Consider the following 19,765-nt stretch of genomic DNA (forward strand, 5'->3'; position numbering starts at 1 on the left):
AAATGATAAATTTAAACAGGCGTTTTCTAAAAGTCAAGGAAAATTTGCAGAACCAGAGACATATATGATAATAAAATTACATTTTGGAGTTTGTTTTTTAAATACTAAGCTTGTGCCTACCCATTTACATATTTAAATTTCTTTTGTTTTTAAAATTTCGCTAAAATATGTAAAATGTTTTAAAAGCAAAGTTTTAAATAACGATGTTGATGAAACATCGAGGTCTCAATTTTATGGAAATATCGATAAAATAATAAAATGTCAACGTTAATAGACATTTCTGTAAAAATTGTAAAAAATATTTAAATTAACAAATAAACATTTTTTTCTATTTCTAAATAAGTTAAAAATATTAATATTGATATATATTTATCAATCTTTTTGTAATATAATTGAAATGTGTATTTATCCCTCATGTCAATGTCGAACCTATAGTTACATGAAAACGTCAATGAAAATATCGACACATCAATGAATATTTAATACCATATCTAAAATTAGAATAGAAGAACAAAAAAGAAAAAGGTTCTTAAAAAAAAAAGGTTATTACAACATGAGGATGATTTTTGGAAAAAAAAAGACATAAACAAGCAATCTATTGGGAAAAACAGAACACCAAAAGTGACCTAAGAATTGCAAAAACAACGCATGAACAAAATATGCATAATTTATTTAGAAAGAAAAAAGAAAAAAATTACCAAAAAAAAAAAGAAAGAGATTGCTCAGTGGAGCAAAGTTTGATGTCGTCAAATTCATTGAGAGGCCTTGTGGGCTCGACTCACCATTACAAGCAGCAGCACAACAATGGAGATGAAGAATGAAGTTCTCAGCTTCTCCTCAAAGGGATCCATGGCTTCTGCTCCTCTCTTTTTTTCATCTTCATAATCATCATTTACATTCTCAAACAAGTGGTTCACCAGCTCTGTGATCCTCTCAATTACTTCCATCACTCTCGTCTTCGTGTTGTCGAACATCCACTGGATCACGCTCGTCGACTCGTCGGGGGGCTTGTCGGGGGAGCTTTCCTCTGAACTCTGAGGACTGTCATCTTTGGCTACACAAAAACGGAGAATTAAGTACCCTTCCTGTTCTTTTGCCCAGGCCCTTCATCCAACATCTTAAACATGATTAAATCACCGATGAACGTCAAAAGAATATTAAAACAAATTTGACGCTGTCTCAAACTAAAATAAAAATTGTCCACCAAACTATCTGATGGTTAAACACAATTCAATCAATAAAACATTCAAAATCAAGCTCTAGAAATACTTAAACTGAACAACTAAAATCTAACCTTACCACAAAATCAAATACGTAAAATACTAAACCCAACTAAAAAAATATCAATATCTACAAAAATAGTTTCGGGATCAATTCCATTGTTTTATTTCGACAAAATAAAAAATGAGTGTTATAAGACTAAACTAACCTTCGTAGAAGGAGTTCTTGAGATGTTGCACTGCCTGATTGTTTAGAATGGCGTCCCAAACTGCTTTATCTGATGATACTGACATAACCATTCTCTGACCGAACACAACGAAATGATCGATATATTTCTTAAAACAAATGAAAAACGAAACGTAAATTATAGATCAACTAAGTTCATGCAATTTGTCTTTTCCCTTTATTCAATTTTTGAAGCAAACAAGTTCATGGATATGTCATATCTTCGATAAAATTGGAGGTTCAAAATCTCAGTCTCACGTGCCGTGGAACTATAATTAATTATATATAACATAATATAATAAAGAAATTTTTATTCAAATTCCAATTTGAAAGAAGTATTTAAAAAAATGATTAAATTATGAGTTCCGTCTTATAATTTCAAATCTTGGTTAAACCTAAAAAATAATCCCTAAACTAATTTTTATCCACTCGTAAAAACCTACTCATCATCTTTTAATACATGAGTCAACAAAGATCCTCAACAAAATTAAATGGTATGACCTTATTATTGTCACGTAGATAAAAACACGTGTCCATATTTATCATCATTTAAAGTTTTAAAATTATAAAACCTTAGGATATCAAATTTCTACTGCGATATTTCCATACGTCCATGACTCTGTTTGATAATATGAAAATAATATTCATATTATTAATTTTTAACTTATTTAAAAAGTAAAATCTCGACTGCCCCAAACTGACAAATTGAAATTATAACCGAACCAAAATCATAGGGACCAAAATTATAATTTAAAATTTTAATAAAACTCTTTAGTTAGAGGAGCGAGTGGCAAAAGTCACCTGAACTGAGGGGTCGGTCTGCAATAAATGGAAAGCATCAAAAACCCTTTCAACTCCACGCCCACCCATCTGCAGCTCCAAACACGGCTCAACCCAGTCCGACCCGGACCCGACCGAAGAAACCCGGTTGGCCAAACCCATATACTTCCCGACCCGACCCGAATCATCCTTCTCTTCCCCGAAAACCCTACGCTCCACAAATTTGCAACCGGCAATCATTATAGAGAAAACTAGAAATTGAGGAAAAAATGGAGTTGGAATTCGTACTGGTGAAGCGCAGAGACGGCGCCGTGAACCTCGTCCACCGAAGGAACAGACCAGCAACCGACGCCGTCCTCAGAACAAACCCTACCGCCATTTTCGCGCTCCTCTGAAATCCACACGAACTCATCGCAGTAGCGATTGCAGAAGGGCCAGCCGGCGGCGACGCCGCAAGTGGCGGAAACCGGACAGTGGCTCTGCGAAGAGGCAGAGGTCGACGCCAGGCCGTGGAAATTAGCGGAGCCGCCGTGCCGGTGCGTGGCTCGGGAAGTGGAGGTCGGAGAGGAAGGTCTAGTCGCAGTCGCGGTCGCGGCGGCGTCTTGAAGTCCGCCGCTGGCTCTGGCGACGGCTCTGCTGGCGGTTCTGATGATGTTTCCGCCGCCCATACCTTGGCGACCGAACATGAGAATCGTTTCGCTCTGCTGCTCTTATCAATCAATCGATGAATGAATGAATGAATGAATGGGTCACTTTGGGTTTCAATTTGATGGCGTTGTTATTCTATTGTGGGCCAAATCCTGCGATAGCCACTCGGTTTGTCTTCTTCTACTTCTTTTGTTCGTATTGGTATTTATTGTTGCGATAATGTCAATCGATAGGAAATTACTAATTGTGGGATATTTTTTTTATTCTTTTTATCTTAAACTTTCCATTTGATGGCATCCTATATCAAATTTAGACATTACGTAAAGTTCAACTTTATCCATAAAATTATTTTTACAAAGATTATCATGGTAAGAAAAATGGGAGAACAAAAATTCTCGAGGAGGTGAAATTGTATGATGCTTGCTGCCTTAAGAAATCATGATTCGCTTTTGGAAAAGAATCTATTCATTCTCTTCCAATTCGTTCGTTAGACCGTAGATGCGATGATTTACTTTGACCAATCAAGAGTACTCTTGAACTAGGAGGAGTTCTTCCCTTCTAGTTTACTTTCTTGTGTGGAGAATTAGTTTTGATAAATTTTGGTAGCTTCAATTGCCTCTGATATTTCAAGAAATTTTATTTTCAATTTGATCTAAATTATATGTCCGTCCATATTTATATTTATATTTTGTTATTTTGTTATTTTTTTTAAAGAAAGACTCAATATAACCCTGATGAGGCAGGTCTCTACAAGAAAATTTTGTCTGGATAAATTTTGGGTATGAAGAACTCTTAGTCCAAATATAGAAAGATAAAAGTTATCACATATTAATGATACTATATTAGGGTTATTGTTGATGTTCGAATCAATTGGTTTAAGGTTTTGTTAGTTACTAGATATCCATATTTGATAGATCCATGATAATATGATTTGTTCGGGATAATATTGTTGTAAATAAAAAAAACTTTCATATTTGTTTACACATCCAAAATACTATTGGAAAAGGATTTTCATGAAAATAAATGATACTTGTGTTGATTTTATAGATTAATCCTAGGAATTTTATATAATCATTATATATTAATTAATGAACTATTCAAAATTAATTCCGAAAAATAGATATAACTTAATTGATTATAAATAATTAATGAATTTACTTAATTATAGTTATTTGAAAAAATGAATATTTATACTTAATTAATTTATATAATTATAAATAAATAAATATAATACAATATGTTATTAATTAATTAATATTTTTATTAGCTACTTAATTGCATTATTTTAATTTATTTTTTACAATGTAAATGGCTTAAGGTTGTCGATTAATTTATACAATTCAGAATTGGTTTTGCTAATTTAATAAATTATTATCAATTAATTTAAACTTGATAATAAATTTAATTTAAACATACTAACTAACTAATTTAAAATAATTAGTTTTAATAAATAAATAATGTATATATTATTTTCTTAAAAAAAAAAACAGAAAACTTCATTATTCCCATTTAAACAAGTAATTAGTGCAGTCAACACATTTATTTAGATCGTAAACTTTGTTAAGAACTCATCACAACCTATTGGTCGGAGATAAATGCCAATTACCTATTTAAACGTTAAAAGTCTTGAATGAGAATTTGTTACATTTTTTTTACAAAATTGTTGAAAGTTTTTTTTTCATTCTTTGATCCATGATCTTATCCAAAATAATCTTTATTTTTCTTATCGATATCAAACTCTAGGGAAGAAACATCACTTTAGAAGTTTGATAGCTAATGTTAATTATTATAATCGTTAAATTACAAATTTAGTTATTAAACTTTAAGTTTGTATCTAATAAGTCCATTTGACTTAAAAGTGTTAAGTAGATCTTTGAACTTTTAATTTTGTGTTTTAAAAAATATCTAATAGATTTCTAAACTTTTAATGTGTCTAATATATAGGCCGATGAAATCTCAAACTCTGTATCTAATATTTCTTGACCTATTCAATATTTTTCAAATTCACACATCTATTAGACACAAAATTCAATTTTTATGTCTAATATATTTGTTAATTTTGAAAAAAAAATATCAAATAGATTAAAGATTAATATTAATATGTAATTTTGAGTTTTTCAAATTTAGTTCCTAGTCTTTATGTGATGCCTAGTCTTAAAGGGTTAATATGTGCCTAAACTAATATTAAGTCGTTATGTCTTGAAGCCTATTTAATGGCCATTAATTTAATGCAAACACAACATAATCCATTCCACAATTTAATTGCTTTTTATAATTTGTGACACAAAATAAAATTGAAAGTTGAGAGATCTATTAAACATTTTTAAAATTTAGAAGCTTATTAAACATAAAATTTTAAAAGTTCAGAGACTTATCAAACACATTTTAAAGTTAAAAAATTTCTAAACGTGTAATTTAGCCATGATGGACGGCCAATTATAACAGGCAGGGACGGCCATTGGCACAATAATTGATTTTAATTATACTATATGAAGGTGACCTTTAGAAACATTTCTTTTTGACATTTTCAAATGTTTTTTTAATATGATTTATGCATTTGGATGTATAACAAAACATAGGTCTTTTCCTTTTCCATCCTGACTTTTGAGTAAAACAAACATATCCTTGTACTTTGTTCTTTTTGAATTTAGACTTAAATATGTGCCCTCTCTTGTCCTTGTAGTTCTTCATATTTCTCTCCCAAGTATGGCAAATAAAACTCATTGAGAATCTCAAGTTTGTATAGTTCATATTAGGATTAAATATGAAGGAAGAATTAAATAAAACTAAGGAAGAATTAAATAGATTTGTAAATTACAAATACTAAATTATTATATAATAATAACTGACACTTAAATGTTAATATGAAGGGAGCCAAATGTCTGGTATGGAGGAATCTGGTTTTCCAATGATTCTTAGAGAAGCACTCTTATTATAATACCCTCTTACAAGTTCTCCAAACTTTTACCAAAAGCTCAAAACAAAGACATCGAAGTTGCCGGCAGTGTCTTCCATTTGGCTGAGTTCTCTCTTCCAACGAAGCCAAAAGTCTCACCTTTATTTGTTCTTAAGAACAATAATACCACCAGTCTCCATTACCATTCATTACAGATCCTAAGAAGAAATTTCAGAAAGATTTTCAAGAAAAGGGAACTCCACCATGAACAATAGCAGTGAAAACAAAAGCAGATGGATGATGAGCCTGCATTTAAAGGGTCGAAAGGAAAGAGACAATGAAGATCTCCATCTGTTCCGGGAACTGCATAAGCGCGACAAGGAACGCACTGCCTGCCTTCTTCTGCCTGTCTCCGATGAGCTTGAGCACAACAATGGTGGCACTTAAAACTCCATGATCTCCACCATTCAAACCATACTGAGTTTTGTTGGATTTTTTGATAAGGTTATATTTAATCTTGAGTTAACTTTTGCAGGGAATTCTCCTTTCTACAGGATTCAATCGATCAGGAAAGAATCTGGATTTGAACTTCTCTCTGAGGGCAATAAAAACGATTTTGATTGGTATAAAACTAATCTTTTCTGCTTCACGATTCATTTAATTGGCGATCTAATTTCTGAACTTATCTTCATGAATTGCTGCTTGGTGAAGGCTTAAAACACCACCTGCAACTCCTCTGTTTCCATCTTTGGAAATGGAAGCCACTGCTACTCATATGAATTTCCAGAAAGATACACCACTTGTCCAACCTCTCTCACAGCCACAGTCACAGGTGCGCTTTTTCTGAATTTTTTTTTCACTACAGAAACAATCCAATGTGAAGTGAAAATCTTTATTTACCTTCTTCATCCAAACTCTGAACTCTGAAATATCAAATTGGTTTTATGACCACATAATTAGCTCTTGATTCTCCTTCATGGTTTCTCTCACCCCAATCTCCATATATATCAATAATGTATCCGTCGAATCTCAATATCTGTCTCACCTCATTATAAACTCTCCGTCTCCGTTGTAATTTTCTGGCCAGGCTTCAAGCAATCCAGAAACAACAAAGAAAAGCAATGGAATGGAGAAAACTCAGACAACAAAACCAAAAATACCATCCAGGTTCATCACTCCCAGTCATAGACCGCGCATCAATTCATCAACTGAATCCAAAAACACCAAAAGAACCACTACCCCAACTCCAAATCCAAACCTAAGAACCAATCAGGCTCAGGAAAAATCAACCGATCCCACGATCAAAAGAAACATCATCATCAACAGCAACAACATCAAATCCATAAATCCGAAAGAAAACTGTACGAATTACCTAACCTCAAACCTCTCCAAAGGATCGTCGAATACCACCAAAGCAACTCCGAATCCGAGAAGCAGAACGACATCCCCAATTGTGAGATCGACAATAGCATCTCAAATTTCAGATTTTTCCAACGAAACGCCGCCGAATCTGAGGACCGATCGGTCGAGCTCGGTGACAAGAGGGCGGCAGGTGGGAACCGGGCAGAGAACAGAGGCGATGAATCCCAGAAGGCAATCGTGCTCGCCGTCGCCGAGCGTGACGAGGGGGCGGAGGGTGGAAGCGAAGCAGGAGATCAACAGAGGCGGAAATTTGGGGAATGATCAGAGAAGAACGGAATCGACGAACATTCTTGGGAGTCGAATGGTGGAGAGAGTGATGAATTCGAGAAAGGGAAATGGAATTGAGGAGAGAGATTCGAATTCACGGGGACGAAATGGAATTGGAATTGGGGATTTAGGGTTCATGTCCAAGAGTTCAGCTTCACCCAATAAAACGCTTAAGCAATTGGTACGTTTTCTTTCAAACTGTTTTCTTCGGATAATGCATGAATTTCAAATATAGTTTTGAATTTCTTTTTCTAAATTTATAAAGAGAAAGCAGATTAGGACTAAATCATAGGATTAATGGCGAAGATTAATTTAGGATTTAATAAAACAACATGGATTATATTTGGCGGTTGAATTTTGTTCAGAAAAACAAAAATTTGGGAGTTGAATGTATTAAAACAAAACAAGTTCCAAAGCACAATAACCCAAACGATTTTTTAATCTTTGAAATAAGTTTTTCTACTTCTGTTATTGCATTCTCAATTTTTGTATTATTGTATTTTCGAAATATTAATTTAAGTTTCAGTACTTTACCTTTGGTCTATTTTTGTTATTTTATATTCAAAATGTTATAGTTTGGTTATTTACGTAATTTTTTTAAAAAGTGATTGTTTTGGTTTATTTGTTTATTTTTTTTATCTCTCATTTTTCAATCACAATTTAAGCGAAATACTATACTTGATATAAAATTTGGGTTAGGATTTTGTTGAAGAAATCAAAGCGACCACTTTTAAAAAATATAAAGATTAAAGTAGACGTTTAGAAAGTATGTAGACAAAAATGAAAAAAAAACTCCATAAACAAATATCAAAAAATAAACATTTCAAAAGTGAATGGATAACAAAAACACATAATAAAACCAACCAAGATATAATTTAAACCTTTAAAAAAATAAACTTATATTTTAAGATGAAATAAATAATGTCTCTGAAAAGAAACAAAAGACATATAGTCAAAATAGTTTGTTTGTAAAATGAAACCTAAAATAACAATAAAGGTCGCTAGAAACAGAAACCTTTCCCCAAATTTTTTTGGGAAATACTTCTTAGTTCTTAATTAACTCGGTGATATATTATCCTGCAGATTGGAAGAAAATAAAGCAAGACGAGGGGAGTAAATTTGAAATGCACCAACAAGAGATTAAAAAAAAAAAAAAAAAAAAGCAAACATGAGTACAGTTCAGAGTTAATTGGCATTTATTTCTTCCCTTGAGGTGAGATTTCGAACTCCATATCCAATTTGTGTAAAAAAAAAAATACAAAAAAATATTATTTTTCAAGAAATAAAATGGTAATATGTGTTTTATTTATTCAACTTATGTTTATTAAAATACATAGTATGAAATAAAGGGTCTTGTATACATCAATTTATAAGTTTGTAGTTAGCCACTTAATTTCCTTGAATTTGTATTTCGTTGATTTATGATCAAAGACACTTCTCAAATAATTTACACCACGGTAGGAAACTTAACAAGCTCATAATCTTTTTTAGTACAACATTATGTGGAGGTTGAAATTTAAATTCAGGAAGGTATGTTATAACAAATTGAACTATATTTAAGTTAGTATCAATGAGGTTATAATTAAAATCACTCAACATAAATGGTTTAAATATATTCAATTAAATAGTTCAAATATAAGTGTCTACTCTTTTGTTACCTATAATTAGAAATTAGCTATTAAATTAATTCTAACTACCATGGAGATGAGGTTGGTTGAGCAACCTGATTAAAAAACATATTTGAACAACTTGTTCAATTATGAGAATTATGAGTATTCTAGATTGGGAAAGTTATGGAAAAAAAAAAAAAAGTAAAACTAACTAATTTAATTTTTAAAATTTTGAGTCCAATTAAATAACTAAGCAAATTGTTTTAAATAATGAACTAGTACTAAATGGGTATTTTTGACTCAAAAATTCAAAAAGTAGCCACACTTTTATAATGAAATTACCTACATATTTTTCCTTCCTAATTATTTGTTGATAGCAAATCCCACAATTTAAAGGATTCGTAGCATTTAAAGAAAATCATTTGAATTTTAACTTTCAAAATTTCTTTATTATTATTGGTTTTTTAAATTTCACTCTTCCATGTTAATCAAATCATATATATTCTTAAGAAACTAAAGACAACTTATCTCGGACTCCACCCACCCATGTATGATTAAAATAATTTGGTAACGTTTTCCTTTCTTGTTTTTGTTTTGTTTTTCTTTTTAATAAAGAAAGTAGAATTGCATGACCTCAAGATTCATAGATTGAAGGACGATAAAGCAAACTTTTTATTTATGTTGGAACAAATTAAAAACTAAACAAAGAAACAAAGAAACTTTTTTGCGTTGTTTCCAAAATTTTTATAGAATGTTTATATATATAAAAAAAGAAGAGAAATAAGAAACCTACACAGTTATAAAATGTTTAGATTTCTTAATAAAATTAGAAACGAAAAACAGAAAATAGAAACGTTACCAAACCAATCTTAAATTTTCAAAAACTTAACGAGCTCTCCTCTCAACTTCGAAAAGTATTCATTTAATATAAAACTTGTGTCCTTTTATGTTGTAAAATATCCCACTACTATTATTATAACTGAAAAAAAGAAAAGTAATGCATGGACAAAATGGAACTATTTCAAAAAATTTATGGGTTAAGTTATAACTTTTGAAAACATCAAATAAATTCATGTCTAATAGGTTATAAAGTTTTAATTTTGTATTTAATAATTAATTTCTTAACTTTTAATTTTATATATAATAGTCACATTGACCTACTCGATATCTTCAAAATTTTTGGACTTGTATTAGACATACATAATCGAAAGTTTATGATTCTATTTGACACAAAATTAAAATTTTATGTGAAATAGATTTCTAAAAAAATGTTCAATAGATCAAGGACCTATTAGACACATAATTAAAAATTTAGGAATCTATCATACACTTTTAAAATTTAGGGTCTTATTAGAAACAAAATTGAAAGCTCAAGAACTTATTTAGACAGTTTTTATAGTTTAGAGATCTATTAAACATGAATTTGAATGTTAAAAACTAAACCTGTAATATAACAAGAATTTAAATAGTAAAAAACTATGTTATATAGGTAAAATCTAACACAACATGTGACCGTTGCTTGGATACGTGGATCTGGGTCTCAGCTCATGCACCTCAAAGACGAGGAGGAAGTTCATGTGACAAAGCGAATAAAGCTCAGATCAACCCTGATCTAGGAAAGATTTCACCTGGTGGAATATTGGTTGACATTCAACAAAAAGGATCATTTTGGCTATCCTCGTAGTTGGCATAAAATCTATTAATGGACAAGTACGACGCTATAACGGCAGAGTCACACTTCTCAATACTCTCCTGTTATAAAAGGTTGAGTCTCACCCTTCTCAAAGGTATGCAAATTCTTGCCACTTCTTTTGAGTTTTGCTCGACACTTTAATTTCTAAGTGTAGTTGGCTTAGCACCCACACCCCAATGCGAGCTTCTTCCTGTAAGATTGTAGCTGACGTATCCTCCTGCTAAAAAATGCACATCGACACGGTAATTTTCTCAAAATGACAACATTATTTACCTTGGAGACCTAGTCTACTCAAATTTCTTTTAACTCAACCCAGAAGCTTCATTTTAATATATGGATGTATTGTACTTAGCTATAAGCTTATAAGATGTAAAACCTCTGAACAAAAATAAATGATAAGGCACATGAAATGAATATATGCCAATATGAGGGAGAACAAGGATGCCTGTCCATGAGAGCAAGGGGCCATGAGACAATTAATTATATATCAATATATGGACAAAAAAGAGTTGACTAATTATAAAAAAAGGTGTGGGCAAAGTAAGTGGACACAACATAATAAATCAATGCCCCAATATGAGACATTGTATTTCTTCTCAAAAGAGAGGAAATCTATTTATTTTATTGCACAAAAGCATTATATGGGGTGAAACTGTATATTCCCTCTTTTCTTAATTTTTTTTTTTTTGATAAAGTACCTTATTTTAGTGGATTTCTTAATAAGCATGGCAAGAAGCTCACTAACAATACATTCTAATGAATGAGAACTTTAAGAAAATACATCTCATGAAGGAGCTCTACTACATCAAATATATGAAAAAAAAGCCACTCTTTCTTTTATAAACGCTACTTGAATATAATGTTTGAAATTGAAAGTCCTATCTTCAACCTTACGTGCTTATCTTTACAACTTGTGCACTTACTTTTATTAGTTCGTGGTAGAACATGGGCTTCCAGAACACGATGACTCGCAGAAACCCAGATTTGATGGATGCAAATAAAGATAGATAAAATGTAATGGGCATATGCTATACTTTTAAAAAATGCACACAAAGTCCAACCTACACTAATAATACATCTTGTGAAGAAATATATAATGCCCAAGTCCTATATTCCCACAACACCCATATCTTCCAGAAAGAGAATTCAAGTGTTTAGTGGAAAAGGGGAGAAAAAAGTTCAAAAGCAAACATCATTATAGAACAAAAAATAACAAAGAAAATAATGGATGGTTATGAATTAGAGTTAGAGGAACATTGATTTCATTGGCCCCAAGTTAAGAAATTTTCACAATTGACACATCAAAAGAAGAATGGGATGGTAAGGGTTGACAATTATTTGGTTCCACTCCGTTAAATTAAAGGCCACAAAGCACTTGAAGTTGTGGTGTGGTTGTGGAGTGGAATGCCACACCTCAATCATTCTTTTCACTTTCTTATCTCTTTTCTTCCATTGCATAATAATTTTTTTTAAGTTAAATATATAAAGTTAAATTACAAATTTATCTAAGCGCTAATAGATAGTTGAACTTTCAAAACTATACGTTTACTTGGTCTCTATACTTCAAAAACTAATGATATATCCAATTTTTGTGTATAATATATCTTTATTAATTTTTCAATTTTTGTGTATAGTATATCTTTATTAATTTTTAACTCTATTTAAATTTGTTCCACCATAAACATGTTTGAATTTTAGTCCGCATCAAGTAATTCTTAAATAGTATAGGTTACTATCCTATGTAAATATTAAATTAATTAAGTTTACGAGAAGGACTTATTAAGACACAAAATTTTGTGAGAGCAAGGACAATGGAAATCACGAAATTAAAAAATAACTAAACGACGGAATTATATATTTAACATTCTTTTATTTTTATTTATTTATAAAGAGATAATGAGAAATCTAACATATTTCAGATAAAAGATTATCATTAAATTATTATAAATATAATAAAAAGTAGAGGACATGCCCATGAGTGATTATTATAGTTAATCAATTAACCATTTCTATAATTATATTAAATCAATTATTGTTTATGCAATGATTATTGCATAAAATATTACACTGCTTTCGTTTGAGTTTTGAACAATAATTTTTCTTTTATGATGGCTTTTTATTAATTGAAGTTCATTCCCTCTTATATTTCTGAAATATAATATATATTTATTTTCATATTTGAATAAAACAAAATAGTTAAATGTCAACAGTGCATATTAATAATATAAAATAGGTGTCTTTCATCGGAAGAGAGAGTGTCTGGTCGGCTGGTCTTCTCTCTTACGTTTGAATAAAATATTTGATTTTATATTTCCAAAAAGAATATTAGAATAATACTGATAATTTGTAGAAAATAGAAGGAAACTTTATTAGTAAAATAAATTTATTTCGTATTTGTATGGGCAGATTTTATTGGAAACCGTCAATGATAATTATAACAACATTATTTTGCATTGAAAATGAAAATTAATATTAAAAAGAAAAAAACAATTATCGCCAATTTGACCCAAATAAACTTTAATATATAAATAAAAAATTATGGTTCACCTCTGTATTCTCTCGAGAATGATCTTATTTAAGCATAATGGTTACACTTTACTACCAAAGCACACAAATTATGAAACTTAAGAATGGTGAGAGACCACTAATTTGCTTTAAATATGTTAAATTAAAGAGAGTGATGCAACATAGTTAAATAATGACGTTAATGACCAAAAAAAACTTGGGAAAATCAATCTCAAAAAGCAAATAATTAAAGGTGATACTCTCCAAAATTGAGATAAAAGAAAACAAGGTTCTATTTAATAAAATTCAAAAAGTGTAACGCTCCAGACCCAGAATTTGACATTTAATTGTTGCGTCACCATCTTTATTTGAGTTACTTAGAAGAGTGAAAATCATTCATATAGACCAATGCAAGTCCAATTAACATGCTTTGTGCTTATTCACATGCTTCTTAAGAAAATCCTTTGTGAAACATGCTTAACTTTGGAATTCTTATAATTGAGTATCTGAAAAAGAAGGCGAACTTTATTGATATAGGTAGTGATTATCAATTATTCTTTTAATCCTTCCTTAACCATACTCTCGTGATTTCAGGATCCCTCTCGTTCGGATGTGATACCAGTTCAACCATGTACAGCTCCTTTCTACTTGGACATTGCAAAAAGGATCTCTTACAACATACCAAAAGTCAGTTATTTAGAAATTTTAGCCTTTACTAGAAAATATAAACAAATAACTAATGCACTCTCTAACACTACTTAATAACAAATTAGTAAAAAATTCACTACTAAACTAAATATATTTACTCCACCTAATTATCTACTATCTCATTCTACATCATAGTGAGGGTATCACATCAATATTCCGGTCAACGTAACTCATACTAATGAAAGGGATTAAAGATAATCTCTCTCGACGTAGTTGAAGTAGGTCGACCTATTATAAAGACCAAATTTATAATTTAACATATTTTTAATCATGTAATTATTTTAATTTATAATTTAACATATTTTTAATCATGTAATTATTTTTTTCCTACTCAACTTGAGCATAACTCAAATGGGTGAGCGATTATCTTCCCATCATAGAATTAATATATTGAATCCTGACTTGAATTAAATCAAATCCAAAAACGATGCCAAACACCTTTAAATAGTCGGCATTAGGGGACATAATCTTTTTCTCAGGATTAGATTATGTAGGAAACTTCTAGCACCCAATTGTTAACCATTGATTTTGGAAGGGCCCAAATCATATGATGGTGTCTTGCATTAAGGAATATTGCTTATGGCCAACTCCAAACCCCTTGAAAAAGTAATGAAAAGAAAAAGGAAAATTGTGAGATCACAAAGAAACTAAAGAAAATTAGAAAGAAGAAGAAGAAGCAACAAAAGGAGAGGATTTGGCAGCATGATGATGAAGATTGGAGAATCTCACTTAACAGTCAGCTTCAACATTTTCCACCACAAACAAAAACATAAACCCTATTTTAGAGTCAAACCTATTGTATTCTATCAACCTTTCCCACATGCAATCATTCTAGTTGCCCCCATCACGATTCCTTTTAACTCATTCCAAATTTTTAGTATCATTCACACCACTCTTTTTTTTTTTTTTTAAATATATTTCTCAACTAAATGGATATTTTTTCTTTTAAAGTTGTTTCTACTATGTAAGAGAAATTATATGTGTAGATGAGATTGGTTAACAAATTCTCTAAGAAGAGACTGGTGAAAGAAAGTTTTATAGTTGTGGGGAGAGACTACTCAGAGAAAATGGATAAATTAGACAGTTTTTTTTTCTTCTAAATATCACATCGCTAATGAGAGTGGAAATTTAAATTTACGAGGAGATTTAGTTAAAGTTAGTGAAATAAAGTATGGGTGAAAAAAATAGATTAATGTGAAAATAGTAGTATAAAGAGGAGTGAGTGGGAATATTGTTGAGAGTTAGTAGAGATATTAAGGATGAAAGGTATATGTTTGAGAAACTTTTTTTTATTTTTTTATTTTAAATAAGTGCATTAGCAAAAATTGAAATGATTAGAAACACATCATAATGATGTTTGGTTCCTAATTCTTAAAATTGTTTCTAAGGTACTTCCCAAACTAGTACGAGTCAAAAACATTATATAAGAGTGATTTATCGAAAACACTTTTATTTTACTTTCAAACAGGATGATTTTGAATGGTAAAAATAATTTCGAAATATAAAAGACACGTTTAAACTATCAAAATTTCACAAATCACATGTCATTTGTTTCTTTAAAAAGTATTTCCTAAATTTTTTCATATAAATTATGATCAAAGAGAGAGGAATGTTAAAAAAACATTTTTGTTATAACTGCAACACCCACCGAACATACCATTAAAAATATTTTAAAGTGCTTCTAAAAGAAACATTTAATTAATTTTTCTTTTTGTTATTTTTTTCAAAGTGCTTCAAATATATAAAAACAATTTCCAAAAGCCATATCTTAATCAAATTGTCGTACCACACAACACAACAATGGAAGCCACAAAGAGGAAAAGAAAAAAAAAAGTGAATGTTTATTGGGGTGCAATTAGTGGTCCAAAATTAAAGTGGGGGAAGAAAGGAATAATAAATAATAATAATAATGATCCACAAAGCTCTGCCAAACCAAATCATAATTTGAAAATTGTGAGTCACAATTCAAAACATTTTCACTTGGTCTGAAGCAAGCTTGAAATTCCCCTTTTTTCCTGCCTTATTTATAATTTGGATTCTTGGATTCATCATTCAACTTTCCTATTTAAAATACACTTCCACTATGTTTTGTCCCCCAACTCTTTAATTCTAAATTATACCTCTAATTGAGTTTTCATAAGCTTCTTAGTATAATTTTAATCCAAACCTATACTTTTGTTTAAAAAAAAAAATTCATGCCAACAATCCTAACTACTTTTAATCACTATTTAAATGATTAGTTTATGCAACGATTCTATTTTTTATTTCTCATTTTTTATTTTTTATTTCTCATTTTCTCTCGTTGAATATAAAAAATAGAATTGTGTTGGATAATTATTTTTTTTTTCTTTTCTTTTTATTGAAAAAAGAAACCAAAGCATGTTTTGATAACTTTCTTGTTCTCTAAACTTTATAAATCAAGTAAAATGTAAAATTTTTATATAAAAATTAAAAATTTGTATGTTTTTAAAAATTAAAAATCTTTCTAAAATTTTTTCACATGAAAAATGAGAAACAGAGACACGGTTACAAATGGTTATGTTTCTAAAAAAAATTGAAAATTAGAAACCCAAAATGTCACTAAAGCCCTTAATTATTCATTTGAATTAACTTGCATTTCATTAAAAAATAAAAGAATTATATTTTGCTTTGTAATATAATTAACTTGATAGGTGTTTTCCTTTCTCAGGTTAAATATAATTCGGTCTCTAGTTCGACTATACATTCACAAATTTTTTTCCCTTTATGTTTTAAAATTTTTAATTTTATCTAAATGACGCACTTTTTTTTTTTTTTTGAAAAGATCTAAATGACGCACTTGGTCAATAATGTTGTTTAATTAAATAACATAGTGGTAGTTTAGCATTTGAAAAATAAATATCGTTTTACATGCTTTGGTTTTTAAAAATCAATTATTTCTATTTGAATATAAAGAGTTCACTCGACCAATTATTAAAACTAAAGAAAGGAAAAGTGTACGTTCTTCAATCTAAAAGGAGTTGGATTTTTTTTTCTTTTAAAAAACAAAATTGGGAGAGATAGATAATGTTTTTGTGATAATGTGTGTTAATGATCGGTCGTTTTTTATTTTTTATTTTTTAGTTTGGGGTAAAGCCCATTTCATCGTGTTATTTTTTTAAATACAACCCCATTTTCCTAAGTGATTTTTTTTCAAAACGTTTTTAATTAATGATGTGTTTTTTATTATGTTTCTTTTAGAATATTGTAATCTTGGTTACATTATATTTAAAGGTGATTCTACCCACTATAAATAAATAAATGTATGTATATGTATGTACGTACGCTTTTCTCACTATAAATTTTAGAGTAATTTTAGGTCAAAGTTTTAAAATTAATTTTTAAATAAACATCACTAAGTGTTATTTTTTAAATGTTCTTAAATATGTGAGATATTTCTAAAATTAGTTTTTTTGTTTTAATATTTAGAATGTAACCCAACCCTGCAACTTCTTGCCAGACAACATTTTTTCATTTAAAATGACTCTAAATTAGTAGTTTTTTCCAAAGTGCTTAGTAAAACTTTCAAAAGTATTTGAGAAAATTAAAATGGTCTACTCCCCTTATAAGTTAGAAACCTTCACATATCTTCGACAATTTTGTTATCCACTTTGGATAAAAACCTTCGTAGTTTTGCTTTTAGTTTTATTTAAAAAGATTTCGTACAAATAAAAAAAATTGTTTTCACTGTACCATGGTTCTTCCCAATCAATGTGAGGCTCTGATTTCACTTCAACCGATGGTTTGGGTGTGCTTGTCCAACACATCAATACTTAAGTTAGTATTGAAATATTCGAAGTTGACCCACGTCCACTCTAGTCAACTCGATGTAGTCTTTCGATTTGAGACATAGTCCTTTCACTAGGATGGCATTGGCCTCAATAGAGCCGTCTGCAATCCTCTGCCAACCTATCAAGCCTACCAGCATGATGAGGAAGGTGGATTTTAGCCTTAAATAGTACCCTTAGAAGCTTTCATATTTAGGCTAAAGAATGGAAGAAACGGATATGTTTAGAGAAAAAGGAAGAAATATGTTTTGGGATGTTAATATAAATTCGAGAGCAACGTAAGCTTTTGGTTTATGAAATTTGGAGTATGTGTCTCTATTTAATCTTTAAAGTTTCAAATTAAATATTTTTGGTCCCTCGAATTTATAAATGATTTAAAGTGGTCTCTGAGATGTTTTGACCATTAGTTGACTAATATTAACCTATTGTGGCAGTTAAATTTCTAACTATATATTATTGATTTGAAAAAATATATTAATTTAATAGTATTTTTACGGTGGTTATTGAATTTTCTATCACCTTCCTTCTTCCACTTTCTCTCTCCTCCTCCTCCCTTTATAGCGAGCTTCGCCACCTACCTCATGAGGAGAACTTGGAAGAGGAATGTTTGAAAGCGTTCCTCTTCCAAATCTGAACAAGAAACACCTCCTCGTTCTAAATTTAAGTGACCACAAACACATTCAAATTTCCAAATTTTACATATATATATTATATATTTTGGTCAACTCCACAATTTAGTTAACAATCGAATCGTCATGTCATCTTAATATTAGTCAACTAATGATGAAAGTATTTTAGAGACCATTTAGAATCGACGAGGGTTGCGTTCGTTGCAGGACTTAACCCAACACCTTACGACACGAGTTGACGCCAGCTATATCAGGGACAAAAAATATTCCTTTTAAAATTTGTGAGACAAAATAGACATCCACTCCAAATTTTCAAAGGTATATTTTCCCCTAAAATCTTCTCAAACTGCAAGTCTTAAACTTCTGAATATTATATATATATATATTTTTTTTTTTTTTGTTTGAGTTGGACTTTTATATATTATCTAAAACTCGATTAATGGTTTTATAAATGAATTAATGGCATAGAGTCAAATAAAAAATTATGTACGATTAAAAAACAAAAAAGTATAATTGATTTTATATATATTACAATAAAATATGGGTGGCTTGTTTTGTTACCGCCTACATCGCCCTCGAAAGGTTGTCATGACATGGGGTTGGGTTGGAGGAATCCCCTTTCTCAACCCATAATTAATTAATTAATTAAAAAGAATGAGATTCCAAATTAATGGGACCAAGGGAAGTGATTAAGCACTAATTAATCTCCCAAGCATTCTCTGATTATGCTTTAACTTTGTCCTCAGCTACGTCCCCACAAATCTCTCTCTTTCAAATTTAATATTCAACTTTATCTGTATTAAATTCTTCCATTTTTTCAGATGTGTAAACCAGTGTAATTTTCAAAAATAGAAAATTAAAAACTTAATGATTGTCAAGTGGATCCGAAATATTAAATGTATTGTAGTGTTAAATAGTTGTTCTATAAAATTAATCGAAATGTGGATAAGTTAAATCTTGAACCTTCACAAATATAAAATTAGTCGAGCTTTATAAGAGAACTTAAATGGAGTCTAAACTATCAAGTAGATTTGTTGAAAGATAGTTGTGAAGCTTGAACGGAAGGAAATAGAGAAATGGAGCAAAGAAGCATGGTAGTACAAAACAGAATCCAGAAGTCAAGAAGATAGTTCTCAAGCACTAGACTTAAGTGTCTAGGGCGTCGCCCATGACTCCGCAGCACCCAAAGAGAGGTGAGAGAGGAGAGTGCAACAACAGTTCTTCTTTGGGACGTGGGAGAGATATACAACAGAGAGATTTCATGTTAATTGTTGTGGTTCCTTCAAATGACAGGTAGTCATTATTGTGGTACTTATAAAGTTTTGTAGAACGTTGATAAATCTCATTGTAATCTT

General features: G+C 30.3%; 2 protein-coding genes and 1 long non-coding RNA gene across 4 annotated transcripts; 1 reads left to right on the forward strand and 2 right to left on the reverse strand.

Annotated features, from left to right (window-relative positions):
• Positions 1–579: 579 nt before the first annotated feature.
• Positions 580–3,029, reverse strand: LOC111023458 (uncharacterized). Of its 2 annotated transcripts, none has more exons than XM_088124837.1 (4): positions 2,515–3,029; positions 2,248–2,434; positions 1,430–1,556; positions 580–1,054 (listed from the first exon to the last, which is right to left on the reverse strand). In XM_088124837.1, exons 1-4 carry the CDS (start codon positions 2,910–2,912, stop codon positions 753–755), a joined length of 1,014 nt encoding a protein of 337 aa, XP_087980963.1. In that variant the 5' UTR covers positions 2,913–3,029; the 3' UTR covers positions 580–752. The 2 variants fall into 2 exon arrangements, with proteins under 2 accessions (XP_087980963.1, XP_022156582.1); XM_022300890.2 differs by having other exon boundaries at positions 1,430–1,523; positions 2,515–3,022.
• Positions 3,030–6,034: 3,005 nt separating this feature from the next.
• On the forward strand, positions 6,035–8,626 carry LOC111026173 (uncharacterized). Its single transcript, XM_088125281.1, has 5 exons — positions 6,035–6,206; positions 6,306–6,393; positions 6,482–6,602; positions 6,849–7,640; positions 8,543–8,626. The coding sequence occupies exons 1-5, from the start codon at positions 6,035–6,037 to the stop codon at positions 8,555–8,557; spliced, it is 1,188 nt and encodes a 395-aa protein (XP_087981407.1). The 3' UTR covers positions 8,558–8,626.
• Positions 8,627–10,372: 1,746 nt separating this feature from the next.
• LOC148211090 (uncharacterized) lies at positions 10,373–12,028 on the reverse strand. The gene is made up of 2 exons (XR_015791824.1): positions 11,686–12,028; positions 10,373–10,982 (listed from the first exon to the last, which is right to left on the reverse strand). It is a non-coding gene; the product is annotated as an uncharacterized LOC148211090 (long non-coding RNA).
• Between the last annotated feature and the right edge of the window lie 7,737 nt (positions 12,029–19,765).

Source organism: Momordica charantia (genome assembly GCF_013281855.1).
Source record: "Momordica charantia cultivar OHB3-1 chromosome 6 unlocalized genomic scaffold, Mcharantia_2.0 BLBB01000006.1, whole genome shotgun sequence".
Classification (NCBI taxonomy): Eukaryota; Viridiplantae; Streptophyta; class Magnoliopsida; order Cucurbitales; family Cucurbitaceae; genus Momordica; species Momordica charantia.

What these genes read in the sequence shown, in the direction of transcription:
- LOC111023458 (XM_088124837.1), bottom strand. Translation starts at nt 2,912, where the DNA reads ATGTTCGGTCGCCAAGGTATGGGCGGCGGAAACATCATCAGAACCGCC. An exon ending in GCCGTCTCTGCGCTTCACCA is followed by an intron (nt 2,435 to 2,514) that starts GTACGAATTCCA and finishes TGTGGAGCGTAG; the next exon opens with GGTTTTCGGGGAAGAGAAGG. An exon ending in AGACCGACCCCTCAGTTCAG is followed by an intron (nt 1,557 to 2,247) that starts GTGACTTTTGCC and finishes ATTTGTTTTAAG; the next exon opens with AAATATATCGATCATTTCGT.
- LOC111026173 (XM_088125281.1), top strand. Translation starts at nt 6,035, where the DNA reads ATGAACAATAGCAGTGAAAACAAAAGCAGATGGATGATGAGCCTGCAT. An exon ending in AATAAAAACGATTTTGATTG is followed by an intron (nt 6,394 to 6,481) that starts GTATAAAACTAA and finishes TGCTTGGTGAAG; the next exon opens with GCTTAAAACACCACCTGCAA. An exon ending in TCTCACAGCCACAGTCACAG is followed by an intron (nt 6,603 to 6,848) that starts GTGCGCTTTTTC and finishes CCGTTGTAATTT; the next exon opens with TCTGGCCAGGCTTCAAGCAA.